Source organism: Anomaloglossus baeobatrachus, chromosome 10, assembly GCF_048569485.1.
Source record: "Anomaloglossus baeobatrachus isolate aAnoBae1 chromosome 10, aAnoBae1.hap1, whole genome shotgun sequence".
Lineage (NCBI taxonomy): Eukaryota > Metazoa > Chordata > Amphibia > Anura > Aromobatidae > Anomaloglossus > Anomaloglossus baeobatrachus.
The window spans coordinates 167,321,891-167,341,551 of record NC_134362.1 but is presented as its reverse complement, the minus strand read 5'-3'; the positions used below and the strand labels follow the sequence as shown (position 1 = coordinate 167,341,551).

General features: G+C 56.2%; 1 protein-coding gene across 1 annotated transcript in view; it reads right to left on the bottom strand.

Annotated features, from left to right (window-relative positions):
* The window catches only part of BBS2 (Bardet-Biedl syndrome 2), a 119,708-nt gene that overhangs the window by 82,880 nt on the left and 17,167 nt on the right, over nucleotides 1-19,661 (bottom strand). Inside the window, exons 2-3 of the mRNA XM_075326843.1 lie at nucleotides 7,642-7,766; nucleotides 7,012-7,239 (exon numbers count right to left, since the gene is read on the bottom strand). Of these exons, the coding sequence (XP_075182958.1) occupies nucleotides 7,012-7,239; nucleotides 7,642-7,758 (345 nt within the window). The 5' untranslated portion in view covers nucleotides 7,759-7,766. The remainder of the gene's footprint in view (nucleotides 1-7,011; nucleotides 7,240-7,641; nucleotides 7,767-19,661) is intronic.

Genomic DNA, 19,661 nt, shown 5'->3' with positions numbered 1-19,661 from the left:
AAGCTGTCCCTGGGTGGGAATAAACAGAAAAAAAACTAAGAAGTAGGCGGAGCCTAACTTCACAAGTGGGCGACAGCCACCTGAAGGATGCGTCTGCCCAAGCTCGCATTTGCCGAAGCATGAGCATGCACTTGGTAGTGCTTCGAAAAGGTATGCAGGCTAGTCCAAGTGGCAGCCTGACAGACTTGTTGAGCCGTAGCCTGGTGCCTGAAAGCCCAAGAGGCACCGACAGCTCTGGTCGAGTGTGCTTTGATCCCCGGCGGGGGAGGCACCTGAGTACTCTGGTAGGCGTCCGAAATGGTCGATCTAATCCAACGGGCCAAGGTCGGCTTAGAAGCAGAGAGACCCTTGCGCCGCCCTGTGGTTAGCACAAAAAGAGAGGTGCACCGCCTAAGCGCAGCGGTGCGAGACACATAAATCCGGAGAGCACGCACCAGATCTAGAGTATGCAGCGCTTTCTCAAAGCGATGAACAGGGGCCGGACAGAAGGAAGGCAAGGAAATATCCTGGTTAAGGTGGAAGGGAGAGACCACCTTAGGAAGAAAGTCCGGGGTCGGACGGAGAACTACCTTGTCTTGGTGAAAAACCAAAAAAGGTGACTCCGAGTGGAGCGCAGCCAAATCAGACACTCTCCTGAGAGAAGTTATGGCAACTAGAAAGGCCACCTTTTGAGAAAGACGATACAAAGAAACCTCCCTAAGGGGCTCGAAAGGGGGTTTCTGCAATACCGTGAGGACCAAGTTAAGGTCCCAGGGATCCAAGGGCCGCCGATAAGGCGGAATGATGTGAGACGCGCCTTGCATGAAGGTGCGGACCTGAGCCAGCCAGGCGAGACGCCGCTGGAACAGCACTGATAGAGCTGAGACTTGTCCCTTGAGAGAGTTGAGGGGCAGTCCTAGCTGCAGACCGGACTGTAAAAAAGACAGAAGGGTCGGCAAGGAGAATGGCCAAGGAGAATGGCCGGTAGAGCGACACCAGGACAGGAAAATTTTCCAAGTCCTGTGATAGATCTTGACGGAGGAAGACTTACGGGCCCGAGTCATAGTGGAGATGACTTCAGGAGGAATACCAAAAGCCGTCAAAATCCAGGACTCAAGAGCCACGCCGTCAATTTGAGTGCCGCAGAATTCGGGCGGAAAAACGGACCTTGCGAGATCAGGTCTGGACGGTCCGGAAGATGCCACGGCATCTCCACGGACAGTTGGAGCAGGTCCGGATACCAAGCTCGCCTGGGCCAGTCCGGTGCAATGAGGATGACTCGACGGCCCTCCATTCTGATCTTGCGCAGGACTCTGGGCAAGAGAGCTAGAGGGGGAAACACGTAGGACAGACGAAACTGGGACCAGTCTTGAACCAGAGCGTCCGCGGCGAAGGCCTGAGGATCGTGGGAGTGAGCCACGTAAACCGGAACCTTGTTGTTGTGACGGGATGCCATTAGGTCCACGACCGGAGTGCCCCACTTGCGGCAGATTGACTGAAACACTGCCGGGTGCAGGGACCACTCGCCACCGTCCACGGATTGACGGCTGAGATAATCTGCCTCCCAGTTTTCTACGGGATGTGGACTGCGGATATGGTGGACTTGGAGTCCTCCGCCCATTGAAGAATGCGTTGGACCTCCAACATTGCCAGGCGGCTGCGTGTCCCGCCTTGGTGATTGATGTAGGCAACCGCTGTCGCGTTGTCTGACTGGACTCGAATGTGCCTGCGCGCCAACAGGTGGTGAAAGGCTAGGAGAGCTAGAAGCACAGCTCTGGTTTCCAGCACATTGATTGAAAGGGCTGACTCGGACGGAGTCCAAGTGCCCTGTGCTCTGTGGTGGAGATGTACCGCTCCCCAGCCGGATAGGCTGGCATCCGTGGTGAGAATCACCCAGGACAGAGTCAGGAAGGAGCGTCCTTGGGACAGGGAGAGGGGTCGAAGCCACCACTGAAGAGAGCTCCTGGTCCGTGGCGACAGAGCCACTAACCTCTGTAAGGAGGAAGGCCGCTTGTCCCAACAGCGGAGAATGTCCAGCTGCAGAGGACGCAGATGGAACTGGGCAAAGGGAACCGCCTCCATGGAGGCCACCATTTGACCCAGCACCTACATCAGGCGCCTGAGGGAATAACAGCGGGGCCTCAGGAGAGAGCGCACCGCTAGCCGGAGAGACTGCTGTTTGATTAAGGGCAACTTCACAAGTGCCGGCAAAGTCTCAAACTGCATCCCTAGGTACGTGAGACTCTGGGTCGGAGTCAGAGTGGATTTGGGAAGATTGACAATCCACCCGAATTGGGCTAGGGTGGCGAGAGTGAGCGAAACACTCCGCTGACAGTCTGCGCTGGATGTACCCTGACCAGAAGGTCGTCCAGATAAGGAAGCACTGCTAACCCCTGGAGGTGCAGGACCGCAATCACTGCCGCCATGACCTTGGTGAATACCCGAGGGGCCGTGGCTAACCCGAAGGGGAGAGCCACGAATTGGAAATGATCCTCTCCTATCGCAAAACGTAACCAACGCTGATGTGACACTGCGATTGGCACATGTAGATAGGCATCTCTGATGTCGATGGACGCCAGGAACTCCCCTTGGGTCATAGAGGCAATGACTGATTGCAGAGACTCCATGCGAAAATGCCGCACCCGGACATGCTTGTTGAGAAGCTTGAGATCCAGGATGGGCCGGAAGGTACCGTCCTTTTTTGGAACTAGGAAGAGATTTGAGTAAAGACCTCTGAACCGTTCCTGAGCGGGAACTGGGACAATCACTCCGTTTGCCTGCAAGGACGCCACGGCCTGCGAGAAGGCGGCGGCCTTGGAGCAGGGGGGAGTTGAGAGAAAAAATCTGTTTGGAGGGCTGGAAGAGAATTCTATCCTGTAGCCGTGAGATATGATGTCTCTTACCCACTGATCGGAGACTTGCTTTAACCAAGCGTCGCCAAAGTGGGAGAGCCTGCCACAGACTAAGGACGTGGCTGGAGCGGGCCGAGAGTCATGAGGAAGCTGCCTTAGTGGCAGAACCTCCTGCGGTCTTCTGCGGACGCGCTTTTGGGCGCCAGTTGGATTTCTGATCCTTGGCTGAGTTAGCGGACGAGGCGGAAGGCTTAGAGGATGACCAGTTGGAGGAACGAAAGGAACGAAACCTCGATTGATTCCTACCCTGGGCGGGTTTCCTGGTCTTGGTTTGTGGCATGGAAGTACTCTTCCTGCCAGTAGCTTCCATAATTATTTCATCCAGCTGTTCACCAAACAGCCGTGAACCAGCAAAAGGGAGCCCAGCAAGAAACTTCTTGGAAGAAGCATCTGCCTTCCACTCTCGAAGCCACAAAATCCTGCGGATAACAAGAGAATTAGCTGAAGCCAACGCAGTGCGGTGAGCAGCCTCTAGCATGGCAGACATGGCATAAGATGAAAAAGCTGAAGCCTGAGCAGTTAAGGCAACCATCTCAGGCATAGATTCCTTGGTGACGGAATGCATCTCCTCTAGAGAAGCAGAGATGGCTTTGAGAGCCCACACTGCTGCAAAAGTCGGGGAAAACGCGGCCCCCGCAGCTTCATACACAGATTTGGCCAGAAGGTCAATCTGACGGTCAGTGGAATCCTTAAGTGAGGTGCCGTCAGCCACCGACACAACGGTCCGGGCTGAGAGCCTAGATACCGGAGGGTCTACCTTTGGGGAGTGAGACCACTCCTTGACCACCTCAGGTGGAAATGGAAACCGGTCATCAGAACCACGCTTTGGAAAGCGTTTGTCAGGGCAGGCCCTGGGTTTGGTCACAGCGGTCTGAAAACTGGAGTGGTTAAAGAACACACTCTTCATTCTCTTAGGCGAGGTAAACTGATGCTTTTCTGCCAGAGAGGGTTGCTCCTCTGACACTGGCGGATTGAGATCCAGCACAGAATTAATAGAAGCAATCAAATCACTAAGATCTGAGTCACCCTCAGAGAAATCGAAGGGATACATAGCCTCCGAGCCCCCAGTGAGGGCATCCTCCTCATCTTGAGAGTCAGCTCTTGAGACAGAGCCGTGGGATTGGGAGGGGGAGGAAACCCTGCACCTTCTCTTAGAAGGACGGGGTCTGGGATCAGATGATGAATCCTCCGTGAGCTCCGATGGACGGAGGTCAGAGGATAGGAGTCCTCTGTCAAGAGTATTAGAGGCACCCTGTGAGGGAGGCTGATGCATATTCATCAAAGTCCTGGACAAAAGTCCCATGGACTCAGCAAATGACTGGGATATGGACCTAGAAAAGGACTCTACCCAGGCCGGGGGTTCAGTCACAGGTGCAGCAGCAGCCTGAGAGACCACTGGGGGTGAGACTCCAGGCTGTGGCACTGCCAAGTTAGAGCAACCATCACAATGTGGATAAATGCTCGGCTCAGCAGCAGGAGCTTACATGCAGTGCATGCAGAATAAAGCTTTGGAGCCTTGCTCCTTGTGTGAGACATGCTGCTGGAGTGGGGGCTTTGCAGAGAATGAACCCCAGGGAGAATATACAGAGGTCCACAACCGGAGACCGGCTGTGGCTTACCAGACCGCTGAGCGCGGTGTTGTGTGCCCTCCAGATCCCGAAGCCTGGTCCCCCAGTCGCAGCACCTCAGCAGAGATTCAGAATGCAGGATGTCCCAGAGCAGAGTGAACTCTGCCTGAGAAATGACCGCCGGAGCGAAGAGAGGGGGCGGGACTAGGGGGCGTTCCTATAAAAGAGCGAGAACTGGAGGGCTATAGAGACCTGCAGGGAAGGAGGGACGCCCCAGCAGTGGGGAGTGTCCCTCCCCTGTGTAGAACGGCCGCCGGGAGGAGCCAAACCTGTCCCTCTGCATGAGTGACATGCAAGGCAGGAAAATGAAACGAGGCCTCCGGCGAAGCCGGGGCCTAAATTTAAGCGGCCAGGCCGACAAGCAGGCACCATCGGCGCGATTCTCAGGCAAAAGCTAGAGAATCCGTCGGAAAAGTTAAAACAATCACATACAGCATACTCTCCCCTTACAATAAAGAACCGGGACCCCCAACATAAACGTCTCAGGTACTTAGCTGCTGAGACGCAGGGCCATGTCCCTGGGGATGAGTGCTCCGGTCCAACAGAATCCTCAAGGGGCTGTGGATGGAGACCGGACTCCTGCCAGGCATGGAGACCGTGCTGGCTCCCACTTCAAGCCAGAGCCCAGAAGGGATGGTGAAGGAGCGCGGCATGTAAGGCTTCAGCCTTGTAAATCAACCTTACAACACCACCGACACAGTGGGGTGAGAAGGGACATACCGGGGGTCCAGACATGGACTCGCTTTTCTTCAAACTCTTTCCAAAAGTCAAACAAATCAGATGAGAATGCATGTGTGGATGTATGCCTCCTGACACAAAGCAATAAACTGGCTAGGACTGGCTACCAGGGGGTGTATAAGCTCAGAGGGAGGAGCTACACTTTTAAGTGTAGTACTTTGTGTGTCCTCCGGAGGCAGAAGCTAAACACCCATGGTCTGGGTCTCCCAAAGTAACGATAAAGAAAAATCTATTACTGTGAACGAGGGGAGCAGTGCTAGTAAAAATCTATCACTGTGGATGAGGGGAGCAGTGCTAGTAAATATATATCACTGTGGACGAGGGGAGCAGTGCTAGTAAATATATATCACTGTGGACGAGGGGAGCAGTGCTAGTAAATATCTATCACTGTGGACGAGGGGAGCAGTGCTAGTAAATAAATATCACTGTGGACGAGGGGAGCAGTGCTAGAAAATAAATATCACTGTGGACGAGGGGAGCAGTGCTAGTAAATATCTATCACTGTGAACGAGGGGAGCAGTGCTAGTAAAAATCTATCACTGTGGATGAGGGGAGCAGTGCTAGTAAATAAATATCACTGTGGACGAGGGGAGCAGTGCTAGTAAATATATATCACTGTGGACGAGGGGAGCAGTGCTACTAAAAATCTATTACTGTGGACGAGGGGAGCAGTGCTAGTAAATATCTATCACTGTGGACGAGGGGAGCAGTGCTAGTAAATATATATCACTGTGGACGAGGGGAGCAGTGCTAGTAAAAATCTATTCCTGTGAACGAGGGGAGCAGTGCTAGTAAATATCTATCACTGTGAACGAGGGGAGCAGTGCTAGTAAATAAATATCACTGTGGACGAGGGGAGCAGTGCTAGTAAATATCTATCACTGTGAACGAGGGGAGCAGTGCTAGTAAATATATATCACTGTGGACGAGGGGAACAGTGCTAGTAAATATATATCACTGTGGACGAGGGGAGCAGTGCTAGTAAATAAATATCACTGTGGACGAGGGGAGCAGTGCTAGTAAATACATATCACTGTGGACGAGGGGAGCAGTGCTAGTAAATATATATCACTGTGGACGAGGGGAGCAGTGCTAGTAAATATCTATCACTGTGGACGAGGGGAGCAGTGCTAGTAAAAATCTATTACTGTGAACGAGGGGAGCAGTGCTAGTAAAAATCTATCACTGTGGACGAGGGGAGCAGTGCTACCGTAGTAAATATCTATCACTGTGGACGAGGGGAGCAGTGCTAGTAAACATCTATCACTGTGGACGAGGGGAGCAGTGCTAGTAAACATCTATCACTGTGGACGAGGGGAGCAGTGCTAGTAAATATATATCACTGTGGACGAGGGGAGCAGTGCTAGTAAACATCTATCACTGTGGACGAGGGGAGTAGTGCTAGTAAATATCTAACACTGTGGACTGGGGGAGCAGTGCTAGTAAATATCTATCACTGTGGACGAGGGGAGTAGTGCTAGTAAAAATCTTCACTGTCATTTGCTATCACTGCCAAGAGGTGAGCATGGGGCGCAGTGCATAGTCAGTATGGATTTACATAAGTTTAATATCCGGGGCGTGACACTATATTCTCTGAGGCTTACAGCAAGATAACAGAAGAAGGTAGAGCAATACAAGTTACTGATCCAGAAAGGGCTGCCCAAACCCTATTCCAGGATACAATTAGTCTTGAACTAGAAAATCACCTGATTCCCTTTCACAAGCCGCTATTTAAAGTGATACATTCCAGTTACCTCCTTAAAAAACAGGTCGGAGTTGTTATGGACGTCATAGGCCAAGAGGTTGGTTTGGGTTCCTACTATCAGCGAGTCGCAGCCCAGTTGGGGGTCCAGCACCCCCGCCGTCAGACAGCTCACACTTTGGTTAATGTTTAGCAGAGAGATATCCGATTCCTGAGCGCTCTGGACTAAGCGATTTGCAGAAAAGCGTTGGCTGCGAGCATGGGGGTTATGGATAAAGACCTGCAAGAAACATAAGGAGCAAGTTACACATTCAGAGCATATGCAATAATTCTAGTGTCTGGCTGGTGTTTTGGAGAGGTCTCAGCCCATTGTTTTCAGCAGCAAAGACAAAGGGTTTCCCTATAAAAAGAACGGAACATAAAAACTAATACTGGCCATACACATAAGAGGTGTATACTAAGAGGATTTCCATCCGAATGGGACTGATCCTCTGCGGAATACCCCAAAATAAGGAGCTGAGCCCTCTGACAATCGCAGGTCAGAAATGGTCTACACAGATCATGGTCATGGATCATGGAAATGGTGTAGATAAATAAGGTATAAAACAGTAGTAAAGTGATTGGTGAAGATGGCGCTCCGCCATAGCACTGACATGGATATCGCAAGGGTCAGTGCTTGTACCTTTCCAGCTTGGGTGGCTGCAGTCAAACATGGGTGCGTCCCGTCATATTTCCCCACGGTCACCATGCGAGGGTTGATTTTGTGATTCAGCTTCAGGGTAAATATTGGAACAAGCATGATGGCTCCTAGGAAGGAGATAAAGTATTAATCACAAAAAAAGATTATGAAACTATGGGAACCTGCTAAATGCAAAACTGGACCCTGTGATAACACAGGAGCCCTCGCTCCCCATCTCAGCCGTCTCTCCCACACACAGGAGCCCTCGCTCCCCATCTCAGCCGTCTCTCTCACACACAGGAGCCCTCGCTCCTCATCTCAGCCGTCTCTCCCACACACAGGAGCCCTCGCTCCTCATCTCAGACGTCTCTCCCACACACACAGGAGCCCTCGCTCCCCATCTCAGCCGTCTCTCCCACACACAGGAGCCCTCGCTCCTCATCTCAGCCATCTCTCCCACACACAGGAGCCCTCGCTCCTCATCTCAGCCGTCTCTCCCACACACAGGAGCCCTCGCTCCTCATCTCAGCCGTCTCTCCCACACACAGGAGCCCTCGCTCCTCATCTCAGCCGTCTCTCCCACACACAGGAGCCCTCGCTCCTCATCTCAGCCGTCTCTCCCACACACAGGAGCCCTCGCTCCTCATCTCAGACGTCTCTCCCACACACACAGGAGCCCTCGCTCCCCATCTCAGCCGTCTCTCCCACACACAGGAGCCCTCGCTCCTCATCTCAGCCATCTCTCCCACACACAGGAGCCCTCGCTCCTCATCTCAGCCGTCTCTCCCACACACAGGAGCCCTCGCTCCTCATCTCAGCCGTCTCTCCCACACACAGGAGCCCTCGCTCCTCATCTCAGCCGTCTCTCCCACACACAGGAGCCCTCGCTCCCCATCTCAGACGTCTCTCCCACACACACAGGAGCCCTCGCTCCTCATCTCAGCCGTCTCTCCCACACACAGGAGCCCTCGCTCCCCATCTCAGACGTCTCTCCCACACACAGGAGCCCTCGCTCCTCATCTCAGACGTCTCTCCCACACACAGGAGCCCTCGCTCCCCTTCTCAGCCGTCTCTCTCACACACACAGGAGCCCTCTCTCTCCATCTCAGCCGTCTCTCCCACACACAGGAGCCCTCGCTCCCCATCTCAGCCGTCTCTCCCACACACAGGAGCCCTCGCTCCCCATCTCAGCCGTCTCTCTCACACACAGGAGCCCTCGCTCCCCATCTCAGCCGTCTCTCTCACACGCAGGAGCCCTCTCTCCCCATCTCAGCCGTCTCTCTCACACACAGGAGCCCTCGCTCCCCATCTCAGCCGTCTCTCTCACACACAGGAGCCCTCGCTCCCCATCTCAGCCGTCTCTCTCACACACAGGAGCCCTCTCTCCCCATCTCAGCCGTCTCTCTCACACACAGGAGCCCTCGCTCCTCATCTCAGCCGTCTCTCTCACACACAGGAGCCCTCTCTCCCCATCTCAGCCGTCTCTCTCACACACAGGAGCCCTCGCTCCCCATCTCAGCCGTCTCTCCCCCACACACAGGAGCCCTCGCTCCTCATCTCAGCCGTCTCTCTCCCACACACAGGAGCCCTCTCTCCCCATCTCAGCCGTCTCTCTCACACACAGGAGCCCTCGCTCCCCATCTCAGCCGTCTCTCTCACACACAGGAGCCCTCGCTCCCCATCTCAGCCGTCTCTCTCACACACAGGAGCCCTCGCTCCCCATCTCAGCCATCTCTCTCACACACAGGAGCCCTCTCTCCCCATCTCAGCCGTCTCTCTCACACACAGGAGCCCTCGCTCCTCATCTCAGCCGTCTCTCCCACACAAAGGAGCCCTCTCTCCCCATCTCAGCCATCTCTCCCACACACAGGAGCCCTCGCTCCTCATCTCAGCCATCTCTCTCACACACAGGAGCCCTCTCTCCCCATCTCAGCCGTCTCTCCCACACACAGGAGCCCTCTCTCCCCATCTCAGCCATCTCTCCCACACACAGGAGCCCTCGCTCCTCATCTCAGCCATCTCTCTCACACACAGGAGCCCTCTCTCCCCATCTCAGCCGTCTCTCTCACACACAGGAGCCCTCTCTCCCCATCTCAGCCGTCTCTCCCACACACAGGAGCATTCACTCCCCATCTCAGCCATCTCTCTCCCACACACAGGAGCCCTCTCTCCCCATCTCAGCCGTCTCTCCCACACACAGGAGCCCTCTCTCCCCATCTCAGCCATCTCTCCCACACACACAGAAGCCCTCGCTCCCCATCTCAGCCGTCTCTCCCACACACAGGAGCCCTCTCTCCCCATCTCAGCCGTCTCTCCCACACACAGGAGCCCTCGCTCCTCATCTCAGCCGTCACTCCCACACACAGGAGCCCTCGCTCCTCATCTCAGCCATCTCTCTCACACACAGGAGCCCTCGCTCCTCATCTCAGCCGTCTCTCCCACACACAGGAGCCCTCACTCCTCATCTCAGCCGTCTCTCCCACACACAGGAGCCCTCGCTCTCCATCTCAGCCATCTCTCTCACACACAGGAGCCCTCTCTCCCCATCTCAGCCATCTCTCCCACACACAGGAGCCCTCGCTCCTCATCTCAGCCATCTCTCTCACACACAGGAGCCCTCTCTCCCCATCTCAGTCGTCTCTCTCACACACAGGAGCCCTCGCTCCTCATCTCAGCCGTCTCTCCCACACACAGCAGCCCTCGCTCCTCATCTCAGCCATCTCTCCCACACACAGGAGCCCTCTCTCCCCATCTCAGTCGTCTCTCCCACACACAGGAGCATTCACTCCCCATCTCAGCCATCTCTCTCCCACACACAGGAGCCCTCTCTCTCCATCTCAGCCGTCTCTCCCACACACAGGAGCCCTCTCTCCCCATCTCAGCCATCTCTCCCACACACACAGAAGCCCTCGCTCCCCATCTCAGCCGTCTCTCCCACACACAGGAGCCCTCTCTCCCCATCTCAGCCGTCTCTCCCACACACACAGGAGCCCTTGCTCCTCATCTCAGCCGTCTCTCTCACACACAGGAGCCCTTGCTCCTCATCTCAGCCATCTCTCCCACAAGCAAGAGCACTCGCTCCCCATCTCACCCGTCTCTCTCACACACACAGAAGCCCTCGCTCACCATCTCAGCCGTCTCTCTCACACACACAGAAGCCCTCGCTCCTCATCTCAGCCATCTCTCTCACACACACAGGAGCCCTTGCTCCTCATCTTAGCCATCTCTCCCACAAACAAGAGCACTCGCTCCCCATCTTAGCCGTCTCTTTCACACACACAGGAGCCCTCGCTCACCATCTCAGCCATCTCTCCCACACACAGGAGCCCTCGCTCCCCATCTCAGCCATCTCTCCCACACACAGGAGCCCTCGTTCCTCATCTCAGCCATCTCTCACACACACAGGAGCCCTCGCTCCCCATCTCAGCCATCCCTCTCACACACAGAAGCCCTCGCTCCCCATTTCAGCCGTCCCTCTCACACACAGAAGCCCTCGCTCCCCATTTCAGCCATCTCCCCCACACACAGGAGCCCTCGCTCCCCATCTCAGCCGTCCCTCTCACACACAGGAGCCCTCGCCCCCCACCTCAGCCATCCCTCTCACACACAGGAGCCCTCGCTCCCCATCTCAGCCATCTCTCCCACACACAGGAGCCCTCGCTCATCTCAGCCATCTCTCCCACACACAGGAGCTCTCGCTCCTCATCTCAGCCATCTCTCCCACACACAGGAACCCTTGCTCCCTATCTTAGCCATCTCTCCCACACACACAGCAGCCCTCGCTCCTCATCTCAGCCGTCCCTCTCACACACAGGAGCCCCCGCTCCCCATCTCAGCCATCTCTCCCACACACACAGCAGCCCTCGCTCCTCATCTCAGCCGTCTCTCCCACACACAGGAGCCCTCGCTCCCCATCTCAGCCATCTCTCTCACACACAGAAGCTCTCGCTCCTCATCTCAGCCATCTCTCCCACACACAGGAGCCCTCGCTCATCTCAGCCGTCTCTCCCACACACAGGAGCCCTCGCTCCTCATCTCAGCCATCTCTCTCACAAACACAGGAGCACTCGCCTCCCCATCTCAGCCGTCTCTCCCACACACAGGAGCACTCGCTCCCCATCTCAGCCGTCTCTCTCACACACACAGGAGCCCTCGCTCCTCATCTCAGCCATCTCTCCCACACACAGGAGCCCTCGTTCCTCATCTCAGCCATCTCTCCCACACACACAGAAGCTCTCGCTCATCTCAGCCGTCTCTCCCACATACAGGAGCCCTCGCTCCTCATCTCAGCCATCTCTCCCACACACAGGAGCCCTCGCTCCCCATCTCAGCCGTCCCTCTCACACACAGGAGCCCTCGCTCCCCATGTCAGCCATCTCTCCCACACACACAGGAGCCCTCGCTCCTCATCTCAGCCGTCTCTCCCACACACAGGAGCCCTCGCTCCTCATCTCAGCCGTCTCTCCCACACACAGGAGCCCTCGCTCCTCATCTCAGCCGTCTCTCCCACACACAGGAGCCCTCGCTCCCCATCTCAGCCGTCTCTCCCACACACAGGAGCACTCGCTCCCCATCTCAGCCGTCTCTCTCACACACACAGGAGCCCTCGCTCCTCATCTCAGCCGTCTCTCCCACACACAGGAGCCCTCGCTCCCCATCTCAGCCATCTCTCCCACACACACAGAAGCTCTCGCTCCTCATCTCAGCCGTCTCTCCCACACACAGAAGCTCTCGCTCCTCATCTCAGCCGTCTCTCCCACACACAGGAGCCCTCGCTCCCCATCTCAGCCGTCCCTCTCACACACAGGAGCCCTCTCTCTCCATCTCAGCCGTCTCTCCCACACACAGGAGCCCTCTCTCCCCATCTCAGCCATCTCTCCCACACACACAGAAGCCCTCGCTCCCCATCTCAGCCGTCTCTCCCACACACAGGAGCCCTCTCTCCCCATCTCAGCCGTCTCTCCCACACACACAGGAGCCCTTGCTCCTCATCTCAGCCGTCTCTCTCACACACACAGGAGCCCTTGCTCCTCATCTCAGCCATCTCTCCCACAAGCAAGAGCACTCGCTCCCCATCTCACCCGTCTCTCTCACACACACAGAAGCCCTCGCTCACCATCTCAGCCGTCTCTCTCACACACACAGAAGCCCTCGCTCCTCATCTCAGCCATCTCTCTCACACACACAGGAGCCCTTGCTCCTCATCTTAGCCATCTCTCCCACAAACAAGAGCACTCGCTCCCCATCTTAGCCGTCTCTTTCACACACACAGGAGCCCTCGCTCACCATCTCAGCCATCTCTCCCACACACAGGAGCCCTCGCTCCCCATCTCAGCCATCTCTCCCACACACAGGAGCCCTCGTTCCTCATCTCAGCCATCTCTCACACACACAGGAGCCCTCGCTCCCCATCTCAGCCATCCCTCTCACACACAGAAGCCCTCGCTCCCCATTTCAGCCGTCCCTCTCACACACAGAAGCCCTCGCTCCCCATTTCAGCCATCTCCCCCACACACAGGAGCCCTCGCTCCCCATCTCAGCCGTCCCTCTCACACACAGGAGCCCTCGCCCCCCACCTCAGCCATCCCTCTCACACACAGGAGCCCTCGCTCCCCATCTCAGCCATCTCTCCCACACACAGGAGCCCTCGCTCATCTCAGCCATCTCTCCCACACACAGGAGCTCTCGCTCCTCATCTCAGCCATCTCTCCCACACACAGGAACCCTTGCTCCCTATCTTAGCCATCTCTCCCACACACACAGCAGCCCTCGCTCCTCATCTCAGCCGTCCCTCTCACACACAGGAGCCCCCGCTCCCCATCTCAGCCATCTCTCCCACACACACAGCAGCCCTCGCTCCTCATCTCAGCCGTCTCTCCCACACACAGGAGCCCTCGCTCCCCATCTCAGCCATCTCTCTCACACACAGAAGCTCTCGCTCCTCATCTCAGCCATCTCTCCCACACACAGGAGCCCTCGCTCATCTCAGCCGTCTCTCCCACACACAGGAGCCCTCGCTCCTCATCTCAGCCATCTCTCTCACAAACACAGGAGCACTCGCCTCCCCATCTCAGCCGTCTCTCCCACACACAGGAGCACTCGCTCCCCATCTCAGCCGTCTCTCTCACACACACAGGAGCCCTCGCTCCTCATCTCAGCCATCTCTCCCACACACAGGAGCCCTCGTTCCTCATCTCAGCCATCTCTCCCACACACACAGAAGCTCTCGCTCATCTCAGCCGTCTCTCCCACATACAGGAGCCCTCGCTCCTCATCTCAGCCATCTCTCCCACACACAGGAGCCCTCGCTCCCCATCTCAGCCGTCCCTCTCACACACAGGAGCCCTCGCTCCCCATGTCAGCCATCTCTCCCACACACACAGGAGCCCTCGCTCCTCATCTCAGCCGTCTCTCCCACACACAGGAGCCCTCGCTCCTCATCTCAGCCGTCTCTCCCACACACAGGAGCCCTCGCTCCTCATCTCAGCCGTCTCTCCCACACACAGGAGCCCTCGCTCCCCATCTCAGCCGTCTCTCCCACACACAGGAGCACTCGCTCCCCATCTCAGCCGTCTCTCTCACACACACAGGAGCCCTCGCTCCTCATCTCAGCCGTCTCTCCCACACACAGGAGCCCTCGCTCCCCATCTCAGCCATCTCTCCCACACACACAGAAGCTCTCGCTCCTCATCTCAGCCGTCTCTCCCACACACAGAAGCTCTCGCTCCTCATCTCAGCCGTCTCTCCCACACACAGGAGCCCTCGCTCCCCATCTCAGCCGTCCCTCTCACACACAGGAGCCCTCGCTCCCCATCTCAGCCATCTCTCCCACACACACAGGAGCCCTCGCTCCTCATCTCAGCCGTCTCTCCCACACACAGGAGCCCTCGCTCCCCATCTCAGCCGTCCTTCTCACACACAGGAGCCCTCGCTCCCCATCTCAGCCATCTCTCCCACACACACAGGAGCCCTCGCTCCTCATCTCAGCCGTCTCTCCCACACACAGGAGCCCTCGCTCCTCATCTCAGCCGTCTCTCCCACACACAGGAGCCCTCGCTCCTCATCTCAGCCGTCTCTCCCACACACAGGAGCCCTCGCTCCTCATCTCAGCTATCTCTCTCACACACAGGAGCCCTCTCTCCCCATCTCAGCCGTCTCTCTCACACACAGGAGCCCTCGCTCCTCATCTCAGCCGTCTCTCCCACACACAGCAGCCCTCGCTCCTCATCTCAGCCATCTCTCCCACACACAGGAGCCCTCTCTCCCCATCTCAGCCGTCTCTCCCACACACAGGAGCATTCACTCCCCATCTCAGCCATCTCTCTCCCACACACAGGAGCCCTCTCTCTCCATCTCAGCCGTCTCTCCCACACACAGGAGCCCTCTCTCCCCATCTCAGTCATCTCTCCCACACACACAGAAGCCCTCGCTCCCCATCTCAGCCGTCTCTCCCACACACAGGAGCCCTCTCTCCCCATCTCAGCTGTCTCTCCCACACACACAGGAGCCCTTGCTCCTCATCTCAGCCGTCTCTCTCACACACACAGGAGCCCTTGCTCCTCATCTCAGCCATCTCTCCCACAAGCAAGAGCACTCGCTCCCCATCTCACCCGTCTCTCTCACACACACAGAAGCCCTCGCTCACCATCTCAGCCGTCTCTCTCACACACACAGAAGCCCTCGCTCCTCATCTCAGCCATCTCTCTCACACACACAGGAGCCCTTGCTCCTCATCTTAGCCATCTCTCCCACAAGCAAGAGCACTCGCTCCCCATCTTAGCCGTCTCTTTCACACACACAGGAGCCCTCGCTCACCATCTCAGCCATCTCTCCCACACACAGGAGCCCTCGCTCCCCATCTCAGCCATCTCTCCCACACACAGGAGCCCTCGTTCCTCATCTCAGCCATCTCTCACACACACAGGAGCCCTCGCTCCCCATCTCAGCCATCCCTCTCACACACAGAAGCCCTCGCTCCCCATTTCAGCCGTCCCTCTCACACACAGAAGCCCTCGCTCCCCATTTCAGCCATCTCCCCCACACACAGGAGCCCTCGCTCCCCATCTCAGCCGTCCCTCTCACACACAGGAGCCCTCGCCCCCCACCTCAGCCATCCCTCTCACACACAGGAGCCCTCGCTCTCCATCTCAGCCATCTCTCCCACACACAGGAGCCCTCGCTCATCTCAGCCATCTCTCCCACACACAGGAGCTCTCGCTCCTCATCTCAGCCATCTCTCCCACACACAGGAACCCTCGCTCCCTATCTTAGCCATCTCTCCCACACACACAGCAGCCCTCGCTCCTCATCTCAGCCGTCCCTCTCACACACAGGAGCCCCCGCTCCCCATCTCAGCCATCTCTCCCACACACACAGCAGCCCTCGCTCCTCATCTCAGCCGTCTCTCCCACACACAGGAGCCCTCGCTCCCCATCTCAGCCATCTCTCTCACACACAGAAGCTCTCGCTCCTCATCTCAGCCATCTCTCCCACACACAGGAGCCCTCGCTCATCTCAGCCGTCTCTCCCACACACAGGAGCCCTCGCTCCTCATCTCAGCCATCTCTCTCACAAACACAGGAGCACTCGCCTCCCCATCTCAGCCGTCTCTCCCACACACAGGAGCACTCGCTCCCCATCTCAGCCGTCTCTCTCACACACGCAGGAGCCCTCGCTCCTCATCTCAGCCATCTCTCCCACACACAGGAGCCCTCGTTCCTCATCTCAGCCATCTCTCCCACACACACAGAAGCTCTCGCTCATCTCAGCCGTCTCTCCCACATACAGGAGCCCTCGCTCCTCATCTCAGCCATCTCTCCCACACACAGGAGCCCTCGCTCCTCATCTCAGCCATCTCTCCGACACACAGGAGCCCTCGCTCCCCATCTCAGCCGTCCCTCTCACACACAGGAGCCCTCGCTCCCCATGTCAGCCATCTCTCCCACACACACAGGAGCCCTCGCTCCTCATCTCAGCCGTCTCTCCCACACACAGGAGCCCTCGCTCCTCATCTCAGCCGTCTCTCCCACACACAGGAGCCCTCGCTCCTCATCTCAGCCGTCTCTCCCACACACAGGAGCCCTCGCTCCCCATCTCAGCCGTCTCTCCCACACACAGGAGCACTCGCTCCCCATCTCAGCCGTCTCTCTCACACACACAGGAGCCCTCGCTCCTCATCTCAGCCGTCTCTCCCACACACAGGAGCCCTCGCTCCCCATCTCAGCCATCTCTCCCACACACACAGAAGCTCTCGCTCCTCATCTCAGCCGTCTCTCCCACACACAGAAGCTCTCGCTCCTCATCTCAGCCGTCTCTCCCACACAGGAGCCCTCGCTCCCCATCTCAGACGTCCCTCTCACACACAGGAGCCCTCGCTCCTCATCTCAGCCGTCTCTCCCACACACAGGAGCCCTCGCTCCCCATCTCAGCCGTCCTTCTCACACACAGGAGCCCTCGCTCCCCATCTCAGCCATCTCTCCCACACACACAGGAGCCCTCGCTCCTCATCTCAGCCGTCTCTCCCACACACAGGAGCCCTCGCTCCTCATCTCAGCCGTCTCTCCCACACACAGGAGCCCTCGCTCCTCATCTCAGCCGTCTCTCCCACACACAGGAGCCCTCGCTCCCCATCTCAGCCGTCTCTCCCACACACAGGAGCACTCGCTCCCCATCTCAGCCGTCTCTCCCACACACAGGAGCACTCGCTCCCCATCTCAGCCGTCTCTCCCACACACAGGAGCACTCGCTCCCCATCTCAGCCATCTCTCTCACACACAGGAGCCCTCGCTCCCCATCTCAGCCATCTCTCCCACACACAGGAGCTCTCGCTCCTCATCTCAGCCATCTCTCCCACACACAGGAGACCTCGCACCTCATCTCAGCCATCTCTCCCACACACAGAGGCGCTCGCTCCCCATCTCAGCCGTCTCTCTCACACACAGGAGCACTCGCTCCTAATCTAAGCCATCTCTCTCACACACAGAAGCTCTCGCTCCTCATCTCAGCCGTCTCTCCCACACACAGGAGTCCTCGCTCCTCATCTCAGCCGTCTCTCCCACACACAGGAGCCCTCGCTCCCCATCTCAGCCGTCTCTCCCACACACAGGAGCACTCGCTCGCCATCTCAGCCGTCTCTCCCACACACAGGAGCACTCGCTCCCCATCTCAGCCGTCTCTCCCACACAAAGGAGCACTCGCTCCCCATCTCAGCCGTCTCTCCCACACAAAGGAGCACTCGCTCCCCATCTCAGCCATCTCTCTCACACACAGGAGCCCTCGCTCCCCATCTCAGCCATCTCTCCCACACACAGGCGCTCTCGCTCCTCATCTCAGCCATCTCTCCCACACAAAGGAGACCTCGCACCTTATCTCAGCCATCTCTCCCACACACAGAGGCGCTCGCTCCCCATCTCAGCCGTCTCTCTCCAGGGTGGATTGATTTAAATCACGCCGATTTAAATCATGATTTAAATCACGATTTAAATCAAAAGATTTTTTTCTATTTAAATCGGATCGATTTTAATCATGATTTTAATCATGATTTAAATCACTGATTTAAATCAAAAGGTTTTTTTTAATATAAATCACGATTAAAATGAGAAGTTAGAGCAGTGTGCATGTGCGCCCATAGTTACACGGACGAAACTAGGGGCAACGATCTAACGCCAGGGTGAGGGGGGGACCCCAAAGTAAGTAAAAATCTTTTTTGTTTTACTATATGGCAATAGGTAGGTGTTTAAAAGCAGCATGTCTTAATTGTATAAACTATTAATAGCCTCCACATTTTGTTCATACTGCCCCTTTAATTCCACACTTCTAGCTTGGTTTCAGTTTTGGTTTAGTTTCTTTTTCCCTGCATTCAGTTGACATGCCCAAACTTGTTGGATAGTCAGCAGTACTTGGCTCAGGCTGTAGTAACATCAGCAGTGCTTGGCTCAGGCTGTAGTAACAATCAAACTTCATAAGTGATCTGTGTGAGCCATGGCAGCAGGTCGTAAGAGAGACCCTATTTGGGTTCATTTTGTTGAGATGCCAGCAGCAGATCTTGGAAAGAAAGGTGCAAGAGCAAAGTGCAAATACTGTCAAAAGGATATCCAAGGACTTGTTTGCCGTTTGAAATCACATTATGAAAACTGCAACCAGAAGGGAAATGAAGATGTTGATAGTGATACAACTAATGTCAATGAACCCCCACAGCTTCTTATGCACCAGGAGCCTAGTACTAGTGGTAAGTCTGGCAATTAACCGCTTAGGAACTGCTAAAGCAGGACAACTGGTTTTCCTATAAAAAGTCCTAAATAAACAGTAGGCTTAAATTACTGATGTATTCACTGAAGATGTTTGCTTACTTCAAACGTTAGAGATAGGCTATTGTTAAAAAGTACTTTTCTTTTTCGCTCTATTGGGAGACCCAGACAATTGGGTGTATAGGCTATGCCTCCGGAGGCCGCACAAAGTACTACACTTAAAAGTGTTAGGCCCCTCCCCTTCTGCCTATACACCCCCCGTGCTCCCACGGGCTCCTCAGTTTTTTGCTTTGTGCGAAGGAGGTCAGACACGCACAGCACAGCTCCACAGATTAGTCAGCAGCAGCTGCTGACTAGGTCGGATGGAAGAAAAGTGGGCCCATATAGGGCCCCCAGCATGCTCCCTTCTCACCCCACTTTTGTCGGCGGTGTTGTTAAGGTTGAGGTATCCATTGCGGGTACGGAGGCTGGAGCCCACATGCTGTTTTTCCTTCCCCATCCCCCTTAGGGCTCTGGGTGAAGTGGGATCTTATCGGTCTCCAGGCACTGAGACCGGGCTTCATCCACAACTCCTGTGGAGCCTGATGGATAGGAGCCGATACCGTTCAGGGACATGGCCCTGCATCTTAAAGGTACTCTGTATGGCCGAGGAGGTCGTGGTACCCGGATCTGTGGCATCTCACGGTCGGCCAACCGTGGGCACTACCAGACCGACCAGACTTGCTGTCTCAAGGGCCGTTTTTCCATCTGAATTCTGCGGCCCTCAACCTGACGGTG